The sequence below is a fragment of the Aquarana catesbeiana genome, linkage group LG03, assembly GCF_042186555.1.
Source record: "Aquarana catesbeiana isolate 2022-GZ linkage group LG03, ASM4218655v1, whole genome shotgun sequence".
Taxonomy (NCBI): Eukaryota; Metazoa; Chordata; class Amphibia; order Anura; family Ranidae; genus Aquarana; species Aquarana catesbeiana.
The window spans coordinates 416,065,613-416,086,597 of NC_133326.1; the positions used below are offsets into that span (position 1 = coordinate 416,065,613).

General features: G+C 41.2%; 1 protein-coding gene across 2 annotated transcripts in view; it reads right to left on the reverse strand.

Annotated features, from left to right (window-relative positions):
- Positions 1-20,985, reverse strand: part of LCP2 (lymphocyte cytosolic protein 2) — a 460,964-nt gene that overhangs the window by 145,952 nt on the left and 294,027 nt on the right. For both annotated transcript variants that reach the window (XM_073620738.1, XM_073620739.1), the window contains 3 exons: positions 19,118-19,143; positions 17,270-17,353; positions 13,690-13,711 (listed from right to left, as the gene is read on the reverse strand). In XM_073620738.1, coding sequence (XP_073476839.1) covers positions 13,690-13,711; positions 17,270-17,353; positions 19,118-19,143 — 132 coding nt within the window. The remainder of the gene's footprint in view (positions 1-13,689; positions 13,712-17,269; positions 17,354-19,117; positions 19,144-20,985) is intronic.

Genomic DNA, 20,985 nt, shown 5'->3' on the forward strand with positions numbered 1-20,985 from the left:
CGTCAGCACGGACTGTATGCTAAGGCTGAGAATTTAAATTTGAGCAGCAGAACATCCAGTTTCTCGGGTTGGAGATTTCCCCAACAGGTATCAAAATGGATCTCCAAAAAGTGTCTGCTATACTTGACTGGCCTGTACCCTTGGATAAAAGGGGGGTTCAACATTTTGTTGGCTTTGCGAACTTTTACAGGAAATTTATTAAAGGATTCTCCGCTATAATTACTCCTATAACACAGCTGACCAAACAAAACGCACACTTTCACTGGGGTCCGGAGGCCCAAGATGCCTTTGAAAGAATTAAGAGACTTTTCACCTCAGCTCTAATCCTCAGCCACCCTGATCCTTCACTACCATACATCTTGGAAGTAGATGCCTCCAAGATAGCTGTGGGAGCAGTCGTTTCACAACGGCAAGGCAATAAGGACTTGATGCATCCTGTTGGGTTCTTCTCCCGGAAACTCTCTCCTGCTGAGAGGAATTATGATATAGGTGACCGCGAATTACTTGCCATTAGATCTGCACTAGAGGAATGGAGATATTTGCTAGAGGGCACGGTACACCCAGTATTGATTTACACCGACCATAAGAACTTAGAATATTTAAGATCAGCCAAGCGACTAAAACCTTGCCAAGCTTGTTGGGCCTTATTTTTCTCACATTTTTGTTTTCACATCACGTACCGACCGGGATCAAAGAATGTGAAACCAGATGCGCTCTTGCGCATGTATGACAATCCTAAGGATTTTTCCACTCCAGACACTATCCTACCTGCAAGCAACTTCTTACTATTACAAATGGACCTTCTTTCCCAGATCAGAGAAGCATCCACAGACTCTTCAAAACCCCCTGGAGTCTCTTTAACACCCAGAGAAGGTCTTTTTTGGAAGGGGAGTCAAATTTTTGTTCCAGAAACTGTCCGGGTCAGAGTTCTAACACTTTTCCTTGACTACCCACTGGCAGGACCCTTTGGGGCACGTAAGACTTTGGAACTTGTGCAACGCACATTTTGGTGGCCTGGTCTAGGAGAATTTTGCAAAAAATACGTCAGTTCATGTCCTGTCTGTATTCGGAACAAGACACCAAGGAACTGAGCTTGGGGGCTACTAAAACCCCTACCCACACCTGACAGACCGTGGAAGATGATCACCATGGACTTTATAGTTGAACTTCCATGTTTTGAGGGATGTACAGCCATTTTTGTGGTCGTAGATCGACTATCTAAGATGGCCCATTTTCTACCTTTAAAGGGGACTCCATCCGCTGTCGAGACTGCTCGCATTTTCATCAAGGAAATTGTTAGATTGCATGGGGTCCCTGCTAACATAGTATAAGACAGGGTGGTACAATTCACTTGATGTTTCTGGAGGGCCCTGTGTGAAGCTCTGAAGATTGATCTAGCTCTATCATCAGCCTATCATCCCCAGACCAATGGGCAGACAGAAAGAACGAACCAGACTCTCAAACAGTACATTAGATGTTTTACGTCCTTTGTACAGGACGACTGGGTGTCCCTGCTGCCCCTAGCGGAATTTGCATATAACAATGCTAGTCACTCGGCCACAGGACAGTCCCCCTTTTTTGCCAATTATGGTTTTCATTTGACAAATCTACCTGATCTTCTTCTAGAGTCTTCAGTTCCGGAGGTCCAGGACACAGTAAACTTTCTCAGCCGCAACAATCAAGTATTACAGGAGGCAGTAGCCAAGGCCCAGGCAGACAGCAAGAGAGCCTTTGACCGGAAGAGAAGAGGAGAACTGAAGCTGCAGATCGGCAATCAGGTATGGCTCTCTACTAATAACCTTAAATTAGCCTGTCCTTCGAAGAAACTTGCACCCAAATTTTTGGGACCTTTTCCAGTAAAAAGAAACATTAATGAAGTTTCTTACAAATTGTCCTTGCCCGACTCACTGAGGATCCACCCAGTGTTTCATGTTTCCGTGCTAAAACCTTCTGTGGTTGATCCTTTCCCCGATAGAGGGGCCAGACCTCCTGAGCCTATCCTAATTGATTGTAGTGAATACGAGGTGGAGGCCATTCTGGAGTGTAGAAAGCGGCAAGAGTAAAGACAGTTCCTGATTAAATGGAGGGGTTATGGTCCTGAGAGTAATTCCTGGGAGCCAAATAGAAACATACATGCCAAAAGGTTAATCCCTGCTTTCTTCTCCTCCCACCCTGAAAAGAAGGACTTGTTGGGCATCCGGAGGCTGCCCCTTGGGAGGGGGCAATGTCAGGGATCCACCAGCACGGGAGGTACAAACGTGCGCGCGCGCACCGCTGGTCAATCCGAGCAACCAGCGCGTGTGTGTGCGCCAGTGTGCACCCTGGGTGCGCGCACGTGCACAATGGGTGCAGGTGCGCACGCGTTAGCGCCGTTTGGCGCCAGTAGCCCTTTAAGAGGAGCTCAGCTGCACTTGTGCGGCGCTGTTCGTCTGCAGCTCTGTACCCAAGTTCCTGATTTCTGCTGTTGTTCCTGTGATTACCGACACGGCTTCTGTCTGACCACTCTGACCTCTCCAGTACGGACCCCGGCTTGCCTGACTCTGCTTTTGGACTTCTGCCTGATCTCTGTTGCCAAACCCTGCCTGCCTTCTGACCTTGCTCCAGCCTGCTGCACCTGCCTGCTTGCCCTCCCGTGCTGATCTGGCCTGCCTGACTATTCTTCTGCCTTGTTTTGAGTGTGCTGTATCCTATCCAGGTCCTGTAGCTGCTGCTCCGGCATCCACCGGTTCTCTGGTCGCTTGTCTGCTGCCATCCCAGCCATTTCCTGCAGTTCTACCTTCCTGGAGAATCCTCATCCTGCTTCACGTCTGCCACCTGCTCAGACACTCCTACCCCGCTGTGCTCACAGGACCACTGTCTCCATTCCAGTGGGCCCTGAACCAGAGTCGTAAGAGAGGTCTTCTCCTACCAAGTCAGGCTCAACACCAGGAACCTAACAGGTGCGTTCTGGAGAAATTTGGGTTTGGACCTTCTTTTATTGGACGGATAAAAATGTTGTATAATGACCCAAGTGCCAAACTTAGAATTAACAATGAATACCCAGGAAGAATTGAAATGAGTAGGGGGACAAGACAGGGGTGCCCATTGTCACTATTGCTATTTGCCCTTGCAGTGGAACCTTTGGCAATTGCAATAAGGTCTTGTTCGGAGATGAGAGGTTTTCAAAGGAAGACGGGAGAGGAAAGAATCGCATTATATGCAGACAACGTTCTCCTCTTCCTGGGGGATGCCTGTCAATCTTTGAGAATGGCAATAAAATTAGTGGAGGAGTTTGGAAGATTTACAGGGCTGGTAATAAACTGGGAGAAGTGATAACTGCTGCCAGTGGACCCTATTGATACCCCGATTATGTTAGAAATGCCCCAAATAGAAGTGGTAGATGCGATAAAATACCTAGGTATATATCTATCTGACAAGAGATTCTAATCAATATATCAATAAAAATATAACACTGTTATTGACTAAATTCAAACAAAAAAATTTTGGAGTTGACTTTCTTTGTCGGTAGCGGGCCGATGCAGTCTCATTAAAATGATATGAATGCCCCAATTGATATATCTGCTACATAATTCTCCAGTTTGGATTTGTAATAAATGGTTTAAAAAAATTGAATCTCTTTTCAGAGAATTGATCTGGAAAAAGGGTTAGGCAAGGATCGGGCTGCAAACATTGCAGCTGCCTACGGAGAAGGGGGGCTTAGCAGTGCCTCACCCTAGAAGCTATTATTTAGCAGCACCATTGCAACATTTAATGGGATGTGATATAATGGGTGGGGGCAGCGCAAGCGGGAAAATAATGTTAGCCGGAGCCCTCCATAATACCATAGTAGATGCGTTAGAGGCGGAATCTTTTACCCAGAAGAATCCCATAATAAAAATGGTTATAAAGGTGTGGAGAACAGTTAAAATACTGATGGGATGCACCGAGATTTATATAGCACCAACAGTTTACGCAGCGCTTTACATTAGGCAGACAGTACAATTACAATACAATTCAATACAGGAGGAATCAGAGAGCCCTGCTCTTAGAGCTTACAATCTAGGAGAATATACCCCTTTGTGGAATAATAAGAATCTACAGGAGCTGGCGCTAATAGAAAAGGTTGAAGAATGGGAAAAACAGGGCATAAATAGGTTGGTTCAGCTATATGATGGTAGCAGCCTGAAAACGTTCTCAGACCTGAGAAAAGAATAAAACATACCGCGTAATTCATTTTATAGATATTTACAGATTGGACATGCATTAGCAGCTCAGTTTAGGACATCTATGCTAGAGTGGAACAAAGCTCCCCTTCTTCAAAGGATATTTACACTAGACAAGACCAGAGGGCTTATATCTGAGCTCTATGGGCAGATATATAATAGAACTAGTCCAGGTTCAGAACTTCCTAATCTGAAGAGGAAATGGGAAGAGGACTTAGGGGAGATAACACAGGAGCAATGGAAAAAGATACTAGAGATGGGACCGTCGGTGTCGGTTTCCCCTCCAAATAGAGTGTCACACTTGATGCTGATACACAGAACTTATTATACCCCTAAGAAATTATTCATGTTTAATAAAAGAGTCAATGCCGATTTCCCCAGGTGTCAGGGAATTGGAGATCTCCAAAGTTATTCCGATACTGGGTAAGAGTTATTGAAACCATAAATAAGATCTACAGGAAAACACTGGAACTGGATCCTAGGCTTTGTGTGCTGGGATATAGGAATGAACCGGGAGAAAGGGGGAGTAATACAGTGGTAGTGCTACGTTGCCTATTCCAGGCAAGAAAACGAATTGCGCAAAGGTGGCAATCAAAAAGATCCGACAGTTAGTGAATGGATTCATAATATAAATGAAGTAATATGGAAAGAGAAAGTAGTTTATATAGAAAGAGGAAACCTCAAGGAATTTGAAAAGATGTGGAAGCCGTGGCTTGAGAAAATGGGCTGCCCTCCCTAAATAGGGAGAGAGCTAGGGAAAAATTGGGGTAAAAATTAGGAAATGAGACAGCCCAGAGAACATATTTTCTTGAAAGATGGCTAGAAAGTGCTGGAAAATAGTAATATATGATTTGTTATTTAGTATAAAATAGTTATTGTATATGGGTAGTATGAGAATATCTATGAAGTTACGAAAGAAATAAGGTAGTAAGCTAGATAAGCGTTAAAAAAAAAAAACTGGGAGAGGAAGGGACGGGTGGGGCAAAAAGTGGATGATATAAATCGTATTGGGGAAATGTTGGAAAGTTAAAGCATTGGAAAATATTCTGATTGTAATGATCAATATCTCCCCCCCATGCTTTTTTAATGAAATTTAATAGAGAATAATAATATATTAAAAAAAAAAGAGGAGAAGAGGTCTTAAACCCAACAGATGGGCTCTTTGAATTACATTGTTACATAGTTGTTAAGGCTGAATAAAAACAACAGTCCATCCAGCTCAACCAGAGTGTGTGTCACTACCATTTTCAATATCCCTGTACATTGTGCTTGCTAAGCGAATAGCTACGTCTGAAGTGGATCTATCTGGGAAGGGTTTCTGGCTTATGAGGATGTAAAGTCCAGACAAAGACATTCTAGTCAGAGTATACAGTGTAAATTCACCTTCAGTAGCCACCCCGAGTTTAAGAAGACAAGCAGGCCTACTGGTACTAGAGTGCCACCAGGGCCTAATACAAAAAACGACATGTATATACTCTAGCTGCAGAATGTTGCTAGTTGACACAAGGTAGAAGAGAGTTGATTTATGTGAGAAACAAGGTGGGCACAACTAAGTCAGAACTGGCAGCAGGCATGATCCGTGAATGTAGCCAAGGTCAAGATGGGTAGCAGACAGGAGAAGTATCCATTAAAGGTAGCAAAGATCCGGACAAGCTGCAGAGAGTAGACAGTATAGGGACCCAGTAACGTAGCAAAGGTTAGTAATAGGAACAAATGGGCAAAGAATAGAGACACACTTGATTAGCCATGAAGCATGTGGAAAAAACTCCCATCCCTTTGCACTCATTGCATATTCTGTTTTTTATGGGAACACATAGGTGACAGCAGCAGCAATTTCTAGTTTTAGTTTTGTTGGGTGGCAGCACGCAACTACTTTTATATATAATTTATATACCAGATGTGCTGTTTCGGGGCTTGTTGGCCAATTTTATTTATGAACGAAAGGAAAGTCCAACAAAACAAGCAGTTGCCCTCACAAGGGTTCCCTCCATCTCTACAACATATGGAAATTAGTGACTTTAGCCTTCAGGCTTTGTTCTGCAGACCTGCTGCTCAGGTTTCAGGCTTAGACCTCTGGTTTGGTTCCACAGACCAACTGACTCTCAGCACTGCTGTGCTCTTGTGCAACCTTTGCACATGGCACTCAGCTCTCTTTTACTCCTCGCTGCTCTGGCCCTGGGGCATAAAGGGGTTGTAAACCCTCTTTTTATTTTTTTATTTTTAAATAACAAACATGTCATACTTACCTCCGCTGTGCAGTTTATTTTGCACCGAGTGGTCCCAATTCACCTGTTCTGGGGTCCCCTGGCAGCTCCTCCTCACATTGGTAAACCCCCTAGGAGAAGCACTCTCCTGGGGGGGGGGTTACCATGCGGGTGCGCTCCCGAGTCCTGCTTTTGCGTCCATAGACACAGAATGCCAGACTTGGCCCCGCCCCCCCAGCACTCGCATCATTGGATTTGATTGACAGCAGTGGGGGCCAATGGCTGCACTGCTGTCAAGCTATCCCATCAAGAGCCAAGACAATGGGCAAAGAGGTAGCGCATGTCTCCGCTGTGGGAACAAACCGGCTCAGGTGAGTAAAACGGGGGGGGGCCTGGGCGGCTGGTCAGTGTCAGAAGTTTTTTCACCTTAATGCATAGGATGCATTAAGGTGAAAAAACACAAGGGTTTACAACCCCTTTAAGGCCTCCTTCTGTTCCATTACAGACTAAACCTGCACCATGCAGACACGCACACTCTGGCTGCCCCTTTGCAGCCTCAATCCTAGGGAGGGATGGAAACTCTTAATGCTGCTATACCCTTGATTATAATGGGTGTGCACATTGAGCCTGTTGGTCTCCAGCAGGACCTGGACACTTGGTTGGAGGCCTCTTCCCACCCCTGTTTTTTTTAATAATAATTATATATATATATATATATATATATATATATATATATATATATATACTCTCTGAGGATCTGAAACAAAGAATTGTTGTTATACATAAAGATGGCCTTGCCATGGTTGACTAAAGCAGTTGAGTGCACATGCTCAGCATTATATCCAGAGGTTGTCTTTGGGAAATAGACGTATGAGTGCTGCCAGCATTGCTGCAGAGGTTGAAGGGGTGGGGGATCAGCCTGTCAGTACTGAAACCATATGCCACACACTGCATCAAATTGGTCTGCATGGCTGTCATCCCAGAAAGAAGCTCTTCTAAAGATGATGCACAAGAAAGCCCACAAACAGTTTGCTGAAGACAAGCAGCCTAAGGACATGGGTTACTGGAACCATGTGCTGTGGTCTGATAAGACCAAGATAAACCAAGATAAACTTATTTGGTTCAGATGGTGACAAGCGTGTGTAGTGGCAGCCAGGTGAGGAGTACAAAGACAAGTGTGTCTTGCCTACAGTCAAACATGGTGATGGGAGTGTATTGTCTGGGGCTGCATGAGTGCTTCCGGCACTGGGGAGCTACAGTTCATTGAGGGAACCATGAATGCCAACATGTACCATGACATACTGAAGCAGAGCATGATCCCCTCCCTTTGGAGACTGGACCGCAGGGCAGTATTCCGACATGATAACAACTCCAAACACACCTCCAAGACGACCACTGCCTTGCTAAAGAAGCTGAGGGTAAAGGAGATGGACTGACCAAGCATGTCTCCATACCTAAACTCTATTGAGCATCTGTGGGGCATCCTCAATTGGAAGGTGGAGGAGTGCAAAACCATACCATCCACCAGCTCCGTGATATCGTCTGGAGGAGTGGAAGAGCACTCCAGTGGCAACCTGTGAATCTCTGGTGAACTCCATGCCCAAGAGGGTTAAGGCAGTGCTGGAAAATATTGGTGGCCACACAAAACCAAATTTGGACATTTTCACTTAGGGGTGTGCTCACTTTTTTTGCCAGCGGTTTAGACATTAATGGCTGTGTGTTGAGTTATTTTGAGGGGACAGCAAATTTACACTGTTATACAAGCTGTACACTCACTACTTTACATTGTAGCAACGTGTCATTTCTTCAGTGTTGTCACATAAAAAGATATAATAAAATATTTACAAAAACATGAGGGGTGTACTCACTGTGTGAGATACTGTATAATATATATATATACACACAAACTTTTTTTATTATTTTGCAGCTTGATCAAATAGTACTAGATCTACTTTGACCAGCAGAAGGCGCCATCACAAAGCTATGAGAGAGGGAAGCCACATCCACATTATGATAAAAGGTTAAAAAATAAGTGCAAAAACAGAGAGAGCAAAAAATACTTCCTACCACTATTCCACATTCCACCCACCTTCATCCCTCTATCTCCAATATTCCAAAAATGTAAGAGCAGTGCTCAGATATGGGAACAGGTGTAGTAGCACTTCCAACTTCTCAATTTCCAGATCCACCCGATGCTATGACTGTCAGGCTGACAATGCCTCTGTATAGCATTAATCACTGGAGGAAATGTCAGCACTTGGGAAAAACATCAAATAGCGGCTTTCCTTTATTGAAATAACGCGAGCAACACCTCTTTCTATATAAATGTATAAATAAGAGCATTGGCTCTAAAATGCAGATGTGAAAACATTGTGAAGTGTCAGCGAAGTTGTGTATCAGCAATGCTCTGTTCTTGGTAACATCTGGAGTGCTGACAGAACTTAAAGTGGACCTTCAGTAATTTTTTCAACTTTCCATCTATTAAATCTTCTCCCCCTGTTTTAACTTTGCATAGTAAAACATTTTTTTTTCTGCCAGTAAATACTTTATACAGCCCAGTTCCTGTTTCTTGTCTGGTCATTAACCTAGGCTTATGACATCATGCACAGCTCTCTCTCTCACACTTGTGAGAGTTTGACAGGAATGGAGGGGGGGTGAGTCATAAGAGGGACAATGAAAGCTGCAGGGCTGCAGAGCTGGAAGTGTGCCTTTGTGTCTCTGTATAAATACAGGAAGTGAACAGGCAGCAGCTTCAGCTGCCCACCATTAAAATAGCTGCAGCCAGATTTAAGGAGGGAGATTTCTGCAGCATATTTGGCAAGTATAGAATCACAGTATATATAAAATAAAGTGGTTGGAGGAAAGCTTCAGAATGGAAAATGTGTTTTATTACAAATTATGTGAGCAGACTGCAGGTCTGGATATGAGATGGGTTTCATTTTATCATAAATGCAATCAGTAACAGAGTGAAGAAGAGAAGGTTTGGGGTGGTAAAGATTTATATGGGAGGAGCCCTGGACAAGTGTCATGCTCAATGAATTTGACACAAACCTCAACTTACACCAAAGGAAACATCCTTGACCTTGCATTCTCCCACCACTGCACTCCCTGCAACCTCTCCAACACTCATTTTCCTCTCTCTGATCACAAACTTATCAGTTTTTTTACTCTTGTTGTTTCCAACCACCTATGCCTCCAGCGAGCAGTTACCGTAGAAATCTTCACCACCTCAACCCTTGCCTTCATCACTCTGCTATTTGACTGCTAATGACAAAATTGAACCTCTGTCATTCCCAGACCTGGCCACTTCTGTCTACAACAACTTAGTTTCATCTTCCCTGGACACACTTGCTACACCAGGGGTCTCAAACTGGCGGCCCTTGAGCTGTTCCCATGAGGCATTGCAAGGCTGACAGTTACGAGCATGACTCCAACAGACAGAGGCATGATGGGACTTGTAGTTTTGCAACAGCTGGAGGGCTGCCAGTTTGAGATCCCTGCTCTACACTCAGAACCAGGCCTTGCTTGCTACAACCCTGGTAAACAGACGACACCAGAAGTACAAGAGACACAGTCATGCTCCTAAGCAGGTATGGCGTAAAACTAAATCCCTGCAAGACTTCACTTTCTACAAATCTGACCTCTCAAATACAGCTCCTGCCTCGACACTGATAAAAAATTCTACTACACCACTCTCAGCAAAACCCTCTCATCCAGTCAACTATTTTATACCCTTAATTCTCTACTGTACCCCCACTGCCTCCACTCATTAACTTACTTACTGCCCAGCAGATAGTGAATCATTTCAAAATCTAGATCTATACAATTTGTAATGAGATCTCCAGTATCCAGCTTTTTCCTCCAACCAACATACCAAGTCCAACACCACACTCGGTACATTCCTCCTTTGACCTTTTTACCACTGAGGATGTTGTCAAACTCCTTTCTGATTCCCACCTTACCACCTATCCCCTGGACCCTCTCCCCACACAACTACTACAGCCCCATCCTGCTCTTTCCTACACTCTATAACCCACAACGTCAATCTCTCCCTCTCCACTGGCACCTTTCCCTCCCCTCTCAAACATGCCCTGGTTACTCCAATACTTAAAAAACCTGTACTGGATCCCACCTGTTTGAACAACCTAAGACTCATATTTCTGCTCCCATTTGTCTCTAAGCTTCTTGAACACATTGTCCACAACAATATAGGTTGCTACCTCATAACAACCTTCTTGACTACCTACAATCTGGATAACGCCCACAACCTTTGTGACCCTGGTAGTTCCACCACTGGTGTCAGTAGTTTTTTATATTTGTTTTACCGTTTTATTAAATTGTATTTTTTATACAATTTTATTTTTGTTTATTTTTTAAATATTTTTTAGGACCCCCCCCCCATTGGGGGCTTTGGTGAAATATCAGGGGTCTAACAGAGACAGAGAAAGGGACTGAGGACAGATTCCTCAGTCCCTTTCTCTGCAGCCTCAGCTGCACAGAATGAATGAACAGGATTAGCTCTGTACAGAGTTTCCCATTCATTCAAAAACTGAAGCAAAAAAATCACTGACTCTATTCATTATGACAAGCAAGGGGCTGGTAAATGACACACTTATCAGCCCATTCCTAGCTCCCAAATCTGACAGAACCCCCCGCAGCAGCAAGCGGTTGGCGTGAGGGGGAAGCCCAGCAGCACTGTGGGGGACAGGGAAGCACACAGGGGCCAGGGGCAGAAACTGCTTGCTGCTGCGGGGGTTCTGTCAGATTTAGACAGGGATAGGGAGGCAGCAGGAGCATCATGTAAAGGAACTGATGCCCTCTAGTTCCCTCCTGCAGTCACTGAAGTTCTGCGGGAGGCAGAGGAGGAGAAGTGGGCATTTAGCAGCTACATGGAGGGATTGGTTCCTCTACATGATGCAGCTGCCCTCCTATCAAGTTGGGCAGGGGGGCCACACGGGTCCCCTGGAGCATGGGACGGGTCGCAACTGCGACCCCTGGGACCCCTGTTCGTGTTTTCCTGGTTCATATATATATATATATATATATATATATATATATATATATATATATATATATATATTAGTGGAAAGGGAGAGCTAGGCATCGCTGTTATCTTCTGAACAATTACTTGAACAATTCTTTGAACAATTCTAACTTCAGCTGTAGCCAGTTTAAAGGGTTCTAGTGGGATTAGTGAAGAAGGAAGAAGAGGGCCCATAAACAATGCTGGCTTTTTTCTGACTTAAAAAAATAAAAGTATTGGGAGACTACTACTTCTGCTAGTCAAAGCAGGCCTACTCCCGCTTGATAGAAATGTGCATTCTGGTGCTAACAGGCAAAAAAAAAAAAAAAGTTACTTAATTCAACTGAAATGAAAAAAAAAAAAAGAAAAAAAAAAGTAGCTGTTGTACTGTACGTAAACAAAATTAGTTGTAAATATATTCACAGCCAAAAATACATTGTTGCTGAAACTGAGACGCATTGAAAACCTGACTGGTTCAGAACCACCACATAAAGCTTTAAGGCATCCACCAAGTCTTTTTAAAGAATTTGTGTATTTTCACTCTCAGAGCTTTATGAATAGGCCCCTCCTCTGGCTGTACACTTTTGACAAATGTTCCCCACAAGGTACCTGGCTTCCAAAGCTATTTGTTTGGCAAAAACTTGCCAAGCAGCTCCCAAGAGGTCACAAGTGTCATCAAAATTCACATCTTATTGAATTCTATTCAATGTTCTTTTTATTTGCTTCCAGTGAACTTTTTTGATCAATTTGCCAAACTCTGAAGCAAATTTCAGCCATTTTCCTCATTGCTACTCAGAATATAAGGTAAATTTCCCCCCCCCAATATATTTTGTAATTTTTTATGGTTATACTTTTATTTTTCAACTAAGCTAGCTATGACAAATGTCCTTGGTGTTAGAGGGACTTTTGAAACATATATGCTGATCAATGAGAGAAAACTGCATTTTTCATGTGCTCCTGAGTGAGTGATGTGGTTTGTGTGATCTTCGCCACCAATAACTACTATGCCATTTTAGGAAGCAGTGTCCACTATTTGTTTGTGCATGTTTGGAGGCTTTATGACCGAGGAACTACAGAATTCCAGTGAAGTGTCAGTACTTCAATAAAATTGACGGCCTTCCTAAATTCATTCTTGCTACTAGTAAATTTTGCACCCAACGTGATAAAGTTTGTAGATGCATAGATGCGAATAGGGATAGTAAAAATGGGTATGGCAATGTTAAATTAGTTTCACCACCCCTGTAGCAAAACAAAAGTCCTGCACCATGACTGCACAAGAACAATACCATGTAAATTATGCTTCTCATGTCCCGCCACACAAAGCAGCACTGCAGATAGTCAACATTTGTCTCCAACAATATGGCTACACTGATGCTCTTTGACAGTATAGTGGTGGTGAGCTTTTATACAGTCAATCCCAATAACACCTAGTTATAGAGTGCAAAATTCATGTCTGAATTCTGCAGATATACAGTATGCATCAGCATGTCACACTGGTCCCTCTCATCTTTGTAATATCTCTTAATCCCCTGTAGAAAATAGTATTACAACTCTCAGCAGTGACCACCCTTTGTTCTCCTCTATGCTAATTTATACTTCATGCATCCCACCACACACCTATTTTAATGATGGGTTTTACATGGTCTCCACTGGTTTTCTATGCCTTATCTGTCCCCTCAAAAAGCATCTGTCCACAATTCTGAACATTTAGAGGCAGAGTTTGGTTTCTGCAGTCGTGACACCCAAGGTAAAACCCAGAAGTGTGCATGACTGCACACCATAGGACACAGGCTGCTGAAAAGTAAGTAGACACTACATATGATAATTCTACACAACTTCAGTGTTAAAAGAGTGTAAAAAAATTGAATCTACTGCATGTCCCTATAAAGGTTGGTGTAAACAAATACATTAACTATCCAGGGCAAAATATGCATTTTACGTGATAACAAAAAACTGTAATTGCTGGTTCACACTAGTGTGACTTGACAAGGAAAAACACTTTTTTTTTTTAATATAGCACATATTCAATGGTGCACATTCTCATCAATGTGACTCAGCACAGTTCAACTTTGAAAAAGGTTCCTGTGCCACTTTGGTGTGATTTACAGTGTGATTTGGTCCCATGGAATATGTAAAGTCACACTACATAATCAAACTGAAAATGGCATCTAAATCGCATCACAGCAGTGTGAACCGAGCCTTATAAATCTGCTATGAGCATCACAAATAAATTTAAATAATAATCACAAACACTACTTACCAGTTCACTGTGTGGCAATTGCCTACAAAGTTGAACAACAGTAAAAACCAATTATTAGCAAATTATTATTATTATATTATGTAAATAATGTAAGGGGTATGGATGGTAACTTGAACAATTCACTGTAAGTTTTGTGGTGTAGGTCTATAATGTATTTTGTGGGGTTTTTAGAGGAAGTCACTTTTGGTTTGGGGAGCTAAAGGCTGAAACTCTCTAACTTAAACACTTAGGGTATTTGGTCACCTCGGAGGGTCTTCTCTCACCCTTTTTTTTAAATATTATTATGGTATTTTAGGTAATCCATGTTATACATTAAGATATTATGGAATAACATAAAGTTGAGGTAGAGGGACTGGATAAGGGGAAGTTGGGTTTTTTTTGGAGCTAGCCCAATCTTTGTACAATATAATAAGATGGAATATGTATTTATGAGGTAATGGCAACAGGAAGAGTAGACTATTAGAATATTAAATGGTTTCTTAGGGGTGATGTTTTTTTTTTCTTCTTCTTTCTCTGTGTTGTGTTTGTTTTTGTTTATGTTGTTGCTTATGGGGGAAAAATTTGAGATAGGTATATGTACAGGATATAATGTGTATGTTGATAATAAATATGAATCATGTTTTTTTTAACTGTTATGTCTTGTTACACTAAATCTCAATAAATTTGATAATGAACAAAAAAAAAACATTATTAGCAAAAAAATTAAATGCACATTCTTGTATATGGAAAGTAGCGACTATCTACTTTTGGGGAAAACTGTTTTCTAATCAGAATAATGGCTCTGTATCAACCCCGACCCTATCCCCAGGAAAAAAAAAAACTCAAAAGTTGTGCATTGCAATTTTCTAGTTAGCTTTGTAAGAATAAAAGCACACTTAAACACGTGTAAAATGCACACTGACAAATTAATAGGTAATGTGGCGCTAAATCCAAAAAAGTGTGCAAAAATACAATATAAATGGTGTGAAATAATTAGTGACTAAATATTGAATATTATGATGATAATGTAAAACAACCACGTAAATGGAGATTCTAAAAGAAAATCCAAATGATAATTGTGTCAAAAACAATTAATCTGCCATCATATTGTGTACCAAAGGTTATAATAAACCATTGCTACAACAAAAATTGGGTATAGGTTTCCCTATTTCTAAATCACTATTGAGCCTCATACATAAATCCAAAAAACGGGGGTTATCATCAAATAATCCAAAAAGTGTCTGGATCCAAGCAAAACTTAATAATAAGAGTACATTAATGAATAAATCAGACCACTGTGCAAATGAAAATGAAAACAATAAATATAATACAAAATACTAAAAATGATTAATGACAGTGCAAATATATTCTGTGTAATAACAATATATGTGCAGAAATGATTAAAACATGTGAAAGTTCACACAAGTGAAATAAAGATGTATAAGGTTAAGGTCCAATAATATCAAAAAATACTAAATTCATGCAAAAATCATGCCCTCGATAAAAGGTCCCATTAACAGTGCAATCCAGATTGTGACAATCTCCAGGAATGGTGAAAATACTGATACCGGCAACAAATCCCCAGTGCAGCCAAAATGTGGTCTCCCCAGCCTCTCACTTTAAGGCTGATCGATTACAGCCCAGTTAATATAACACAGATGAAAGGACAGCTCCATGATCCTCCTCAAAAGTACTCTCCTTAGGGTCTCCTGTTTTGACACAGCACTCCACTCCCAGGGCACTCGGTCAATTAGCCAAGCAATATAAAAGAGGGGAAGGAATACTCCATGGTGTAGTATTTAAATAGAACACAATTTATACACTTACATAAGTAAAATCACAAACGAGCGCACACTACAGCTGATTCCCGATCCCGGCCGTGATCGGGAAAAAACGAACAAGACACGCCTCTCCTCCCTGACGCATTGCGTGACCATCACGTCACTTTTTCAAAGGGTATGGAGACAGGTAAAGCGGGGATTACTCTTATAGCGGGACGGCTACCAAGGTAACCCCTGCTCGATACTTAAAGCATACTAATCCCTGCCACTAAACATATAGCAACGCAGAATAGCAGATAATGACATGACATTTTTTTAAAACAGACACTGGCTATTTCATACAATTACAAATCAGTCATGTCATTATCTGCTATTCTGTGTTGCTATATGTTTAGTGGCAAGGATTAGTATGCTTTAAGTATTGAGCAGGGGTTACCTTGGTAACCGTCCCGCTATAAGAGTAATCCCCGCTTTACCCGTCTCCATGCCCTTTGAAAAAGTGATGTGACGGTCACTCAATGCGTCGGGGAGGAGAGGCGGGTCCTGTTCGGCTTTTCCCAATCACGGCCGGGATCGGGAATCAGCTGTAGTATGCGCTCGTTTGTGATTTACTTATGTAAGTGGATATTTTAAATAAATTGTGTTCTATTTAAATACTACACCATGGAGTATCCCTTCCCCTCTTTTATATTGCTTGGCTAATTGACTGGGATGCCCTGGGAGTGGAGTGCTGTGTCAAAACAGGAGACCTTTAAGAGAGTCCTTTTGAGGAGGATCGTGGAGCTGTCCTTTCATCTGTGTTATATTAACTGGGCTGTAATCGATCAGCCTTAGAGCCGGTTCACACTAGGACGACTTGTCAGGCGACTTAGCCCCCTGACAAGTAGCGTCCCGTTCTGTACAATGGAACCATTCTAATCGGAGCGATGCAAGTCGCTCCGACTTAGAAAAAGGTTCCTGTACTACTTTGGGGGCGACTTGAGGCGACTTGCATTGACTTCTATATAGAAGTTGTTTTGCAAGTTGCCACTGCAGTCGTGTTCAAGTCGTCTGAGGCAGTCGCGCTGCAAGTCGTGCTGCCTCAGTGTGACTCTTAAGGTGAGGGCCTGGGGAGACCACATTTTGGCTGCACTGGGGATTTGTTGCCGGTATCAGTATTTTCACCATTCCCGGAGATTGTCACAATCTGGATTGCACTGTTTATGGGACCTTTTATCGAGGGCATGATTTTTGCATGAATTTAGTATTTTTTTTATATTATTGGACCTTAACCTTAAGATTAATTGTTTTTGACACAATTATCATTTGGATTTTCTTTTAGAATCTCCATTTACGTGGTTGTTGTACGTTATCATCATAATATTCAATATTTAGTCACTAATTATTTCACACCATTTATATTGTATTTTTGCACACTTTTTTGGATTTAGCGTCACATTACCTATTAATTTGTCAGATATTTTTTGGTGTGGGAACACTTTTGGGGTGGTGGCTTTATCATTTTTATATTTTTTTTTATATTTTTATATTTTTTATATTTTAGTTTGTGGTTTGCCACCAGTACTCACTATTACTTAAAATGCACACTGCTTTCTTTTCACTAGGTGAATGACCTTTCAATTACATGTTTTTTAATTCAAGGCCGAATTTAATATTCTGTAGAATAGGGAATATACCAGACTTTACAATGCACCTTGTTATCTGTATACCCTGTATACAAATTTATTTTTTTATTTACCTACACACAGTGTTATATTTTTACTGTGCTCTACCAGAAGTTGTTCATTAGGATTCTAGATATATTTAAAGCTCCTACTTACCTTGAAAAGTTTGATCTTACAGTGGAAGGTTGGCCTGGCAAGGGAGGCTTCTTCAGTGGGTCTGGTTTTACTAATGATGGTGGCCTGAAAACACATTTATTTTATTTTTTTTGTTAATAAATGTTAAACATTTAACTGAGTTGGTTACAAATACACCAGTTCAACTTCTTTTCACTTTACCAGAAAAATGATTATAGCCCATTCAACACATATTTATATAATATGAACAACTGTTGACTTGTTTGGATTCATGAATTACATTTTTTACATTAACTTGTTTCTTCTGGAACAGATATGCAACATTCTCATACAAAAGTGGTGCCTAAGTAGTAATTCTGTACAAGTAAGTAACTACCCTGATCTGCATTTGTTACCTAAGCATGGAATTTGGCAAATCTTGTTTAACACAGAAAACAGTGTGAGGAATCCTGAAAACATTTGTGTTAGTTTAAGACTCTCATCAAATTTAAATGACAGTCCCATGATCAATCCTCTTTTGGCACTCCTTTGCATTGACATAAGCATGAAAAATTTACATCCCTTATCTCAGAATAACCTGAGAGTAGAAGGACCGTGCCTGCACATCTGTCCATAGTTCAAAGGGCAACCTTTGATTCATTTATTGTAAACTGTAATTAACATTGTAGTTACAGAGCTCTTATAAATAATGGAACTGGGATGAATATCTGACAGAAGGCTGGGTGCCTTCTTGTATTTTTTCCTTACTTTTATTATCTAAACACTTTAAAAAGAATGTAGTGAATGGTAAGGGTTGAGAACCATTGTCATGTTTTAATTGCGGTCTGTGTCCATGGTGGGGAAAGTCACCCTTTCTTTATGTTCTACTGATGACCATTGCCTCTGGGACATAAAGTGGTAGGAAACCCCAATTTTGTGAGTTGTCAGAGAAAAGGAGGTGATGGGTAAAACCTCCAATGGAAACGGATATGTATCCGCTCTGATGACAACTGTTACCCTTGCTTTAAAGAGATTTCCTCTCACTTACACATGTGTCACTGGGACGGAAAGTAAAGGAAAATTTTCTCAACATGATACAGACATGTCGCCCAACATAAGGTATGACTTTTCCACAAGACTTCATTGTGGCTTGTTTGTGAATTCATTAACAGAAGTCAATGCAAGTCGTGATGAAGTAACCTCAAAAATAGTGCAGGAAACTTTTTCTAAGTCACTGCGACTTAAGTCCATTGCAGTTAATAGGGTGTGACTTGACATGCAACTTTGAATTCCTAGGTTGCATGACAAGTTGTGGCAATGTGTACTCAGACTAAAAAGATTTTGGCTTTATACACAGTTTAAGACATATTTGTACAGACTGTCATTGTTTAAGAAAAGTGTTTTTATATTTACCACATATAATATTTTCAGAACTTCTCTACTGGAGTGTGAAAAAGATCATAGACAAAATCTATGATCTTATTGCCACCACTGTCTAGTTTACCCACTGGAGTACCAGCCTGTAATACTCCTTTATTACCAGTCAATTTTCAGTGCGCTATGATAGTTTGACTGACAGTTACTCTGTCATGGACCTAAGTGACTTTTTTACTTTTTTTGAGATAGATAAATCTGTCTTTTGGTGGTATTTAATAACTGCTGTTTATTTGTTTTGTTTTTTTTTACCATATAAAGGAAGGAGGAGACAAAACTATTTAAAAAAAAACAGTCTAATGACAGCCACCCAACAGCTTTTTATCCAGTGCCATTCATAAATGGCACTGGGTAAAAAAGGGCCACTGGTCCATCATACAGCAATACACAAATGGTTAATGAATTTGAAGGCAAAGCAAAATGTGTCATTGTCCATTGTTCCAAAATTAAGTTTACCTTATAATAGCAGGCAGCGTATTAGCCTAGTAAAGAACAAACAAAAACAAATACTAAATGATAATGATTCAAAATATTCCTGGTATTTAGCATAGTTGTATTTAAATTAATAATAAAATTTTGTGCAAGATCTATTACAACATACAGTTGGAATGTGAGAATAGAACATTACTACCTAAAAATCAGCCTCTAAGAAAAGCTGTTAAAATTAAAGTTTAAACAGTCATCTAAATACATACATGAAATAGGAGATTTTTGCACTCACTAAAAAAATTCCTTTCTTTTGTAGTTAATTGGGGAACACAATAGACCATGGAGGTATATGCCCTGTCACTTGGTGGTTGGACACTAAGTAAATGAAGGCTTGGTCTTTCTGTACAGATGACCAGCCTCAGGAGTAGTTAGCAGTCAAAAGGTAAATGCAGATAACCTTCCAAACCATGAACCTTAGCCACCTTTTTTAAATTTAACACAGCTTGAAAACTATGAAATACAATGTGGTTGGAGCCATGTCCCCCAATGACCAACTGAAAAAAAAAAAAAAATTTTGCAGTGACTGTAAAATTTCCTTTCACTGGGGACATAGCATACCACTGAGATATCATTGATGTGATTGTAGCTGTATTGCTTGGACCTTGAAGAAGGGGACATACCCCGAAAGCTTGTCCTGAAAAATTGTATGTTAGTGCAAATAAGTATCACGGACAGTACTCAATTTTCACTGAGATATCCAATAGCACTCCCAAACATGGGAAGGGGAAAATGCTTTTTACGCCTGATGTGCAATGACCAATAAGTGTTAGGCTCTAGATAGTTACATATATAGTTACATAGTAGGTGAGGTTGAAAAAAGACACAAGTCCATCAAGTCCAACCTATGTGTGTGATTATGTGTCAGTATTACATTACATATCCCTGTATATTGCGGTCATTCAGGTGATTATCTAATAGTTTCTTGAAGCTATCAATGCTCCCCGCTGAGACCACCGCCTGTGGAAGGGAATTCCACATCCTTGCCGCTCTTACAGTAAAGAACCCTCTACGTAGTTTAAGGTTAAACCTCTTTTCTTCTAATTGTAATGAGTGGCCACGAGTCTTATTAAACTCTCTTCTGCGAAAAAGTTTTATCCCTATTGTGGGGTCACCAGTACAGTATTTGTAAATTGAAATCATATCCCCTCTCAAGCGTCTCTTCTCCAGAGAGAATAAGTTCAATGCTCGCAACCTTTCCTCATAACTAAGATCCTCCAGACCCTTTATTAGCTTTGTTGCCCTTCTTTGTACTCGCTCCATTTCCAGTACGTCCCTCCTGAGGACTGGTGCCCAGAACTGGACAGCATACTCCAGGTGCGGGCGGACCAGAGTCTTGTAGAGCGGGAGAATTATCGTTTTATCTCTGCAGTTGATCCCCCTTTTAATGCATGCCAATATTCTGTTTGCTTTATTAGCAGCAGCTTGGCATTGCATGCCATTGCTGAGCCTATCATCCACTAGGACCCCCAGGTCCTTTTCCATCCTAGATTCCCCCAGAGGTTCTCCCCCCAGTGTATAGATTGCATTCATATTTTTGCCACCCAAATGCATTATTTTACATTTTTCTACATTGAACCTCATTTGTCATGTAGTCGCCCACCCCATTAATTTGTTCAGGTCTTTTTGCAAGATATCCACATCATGCGGAGAAGTTATTGCCCTGCTTAGCTTAGTATCGTCTGCAAATACAGAGATTGAACTGTTTATCCCATCCTCCAGGTCGTTTATGAACAAATTAAATAGGATTGGTCCCAGCACAGAACCCTGGGGAACCCCACTACCCACCCCTGACCATTCTGAGTACTCCCCATTTATCACCACCCTCTGAACACGCC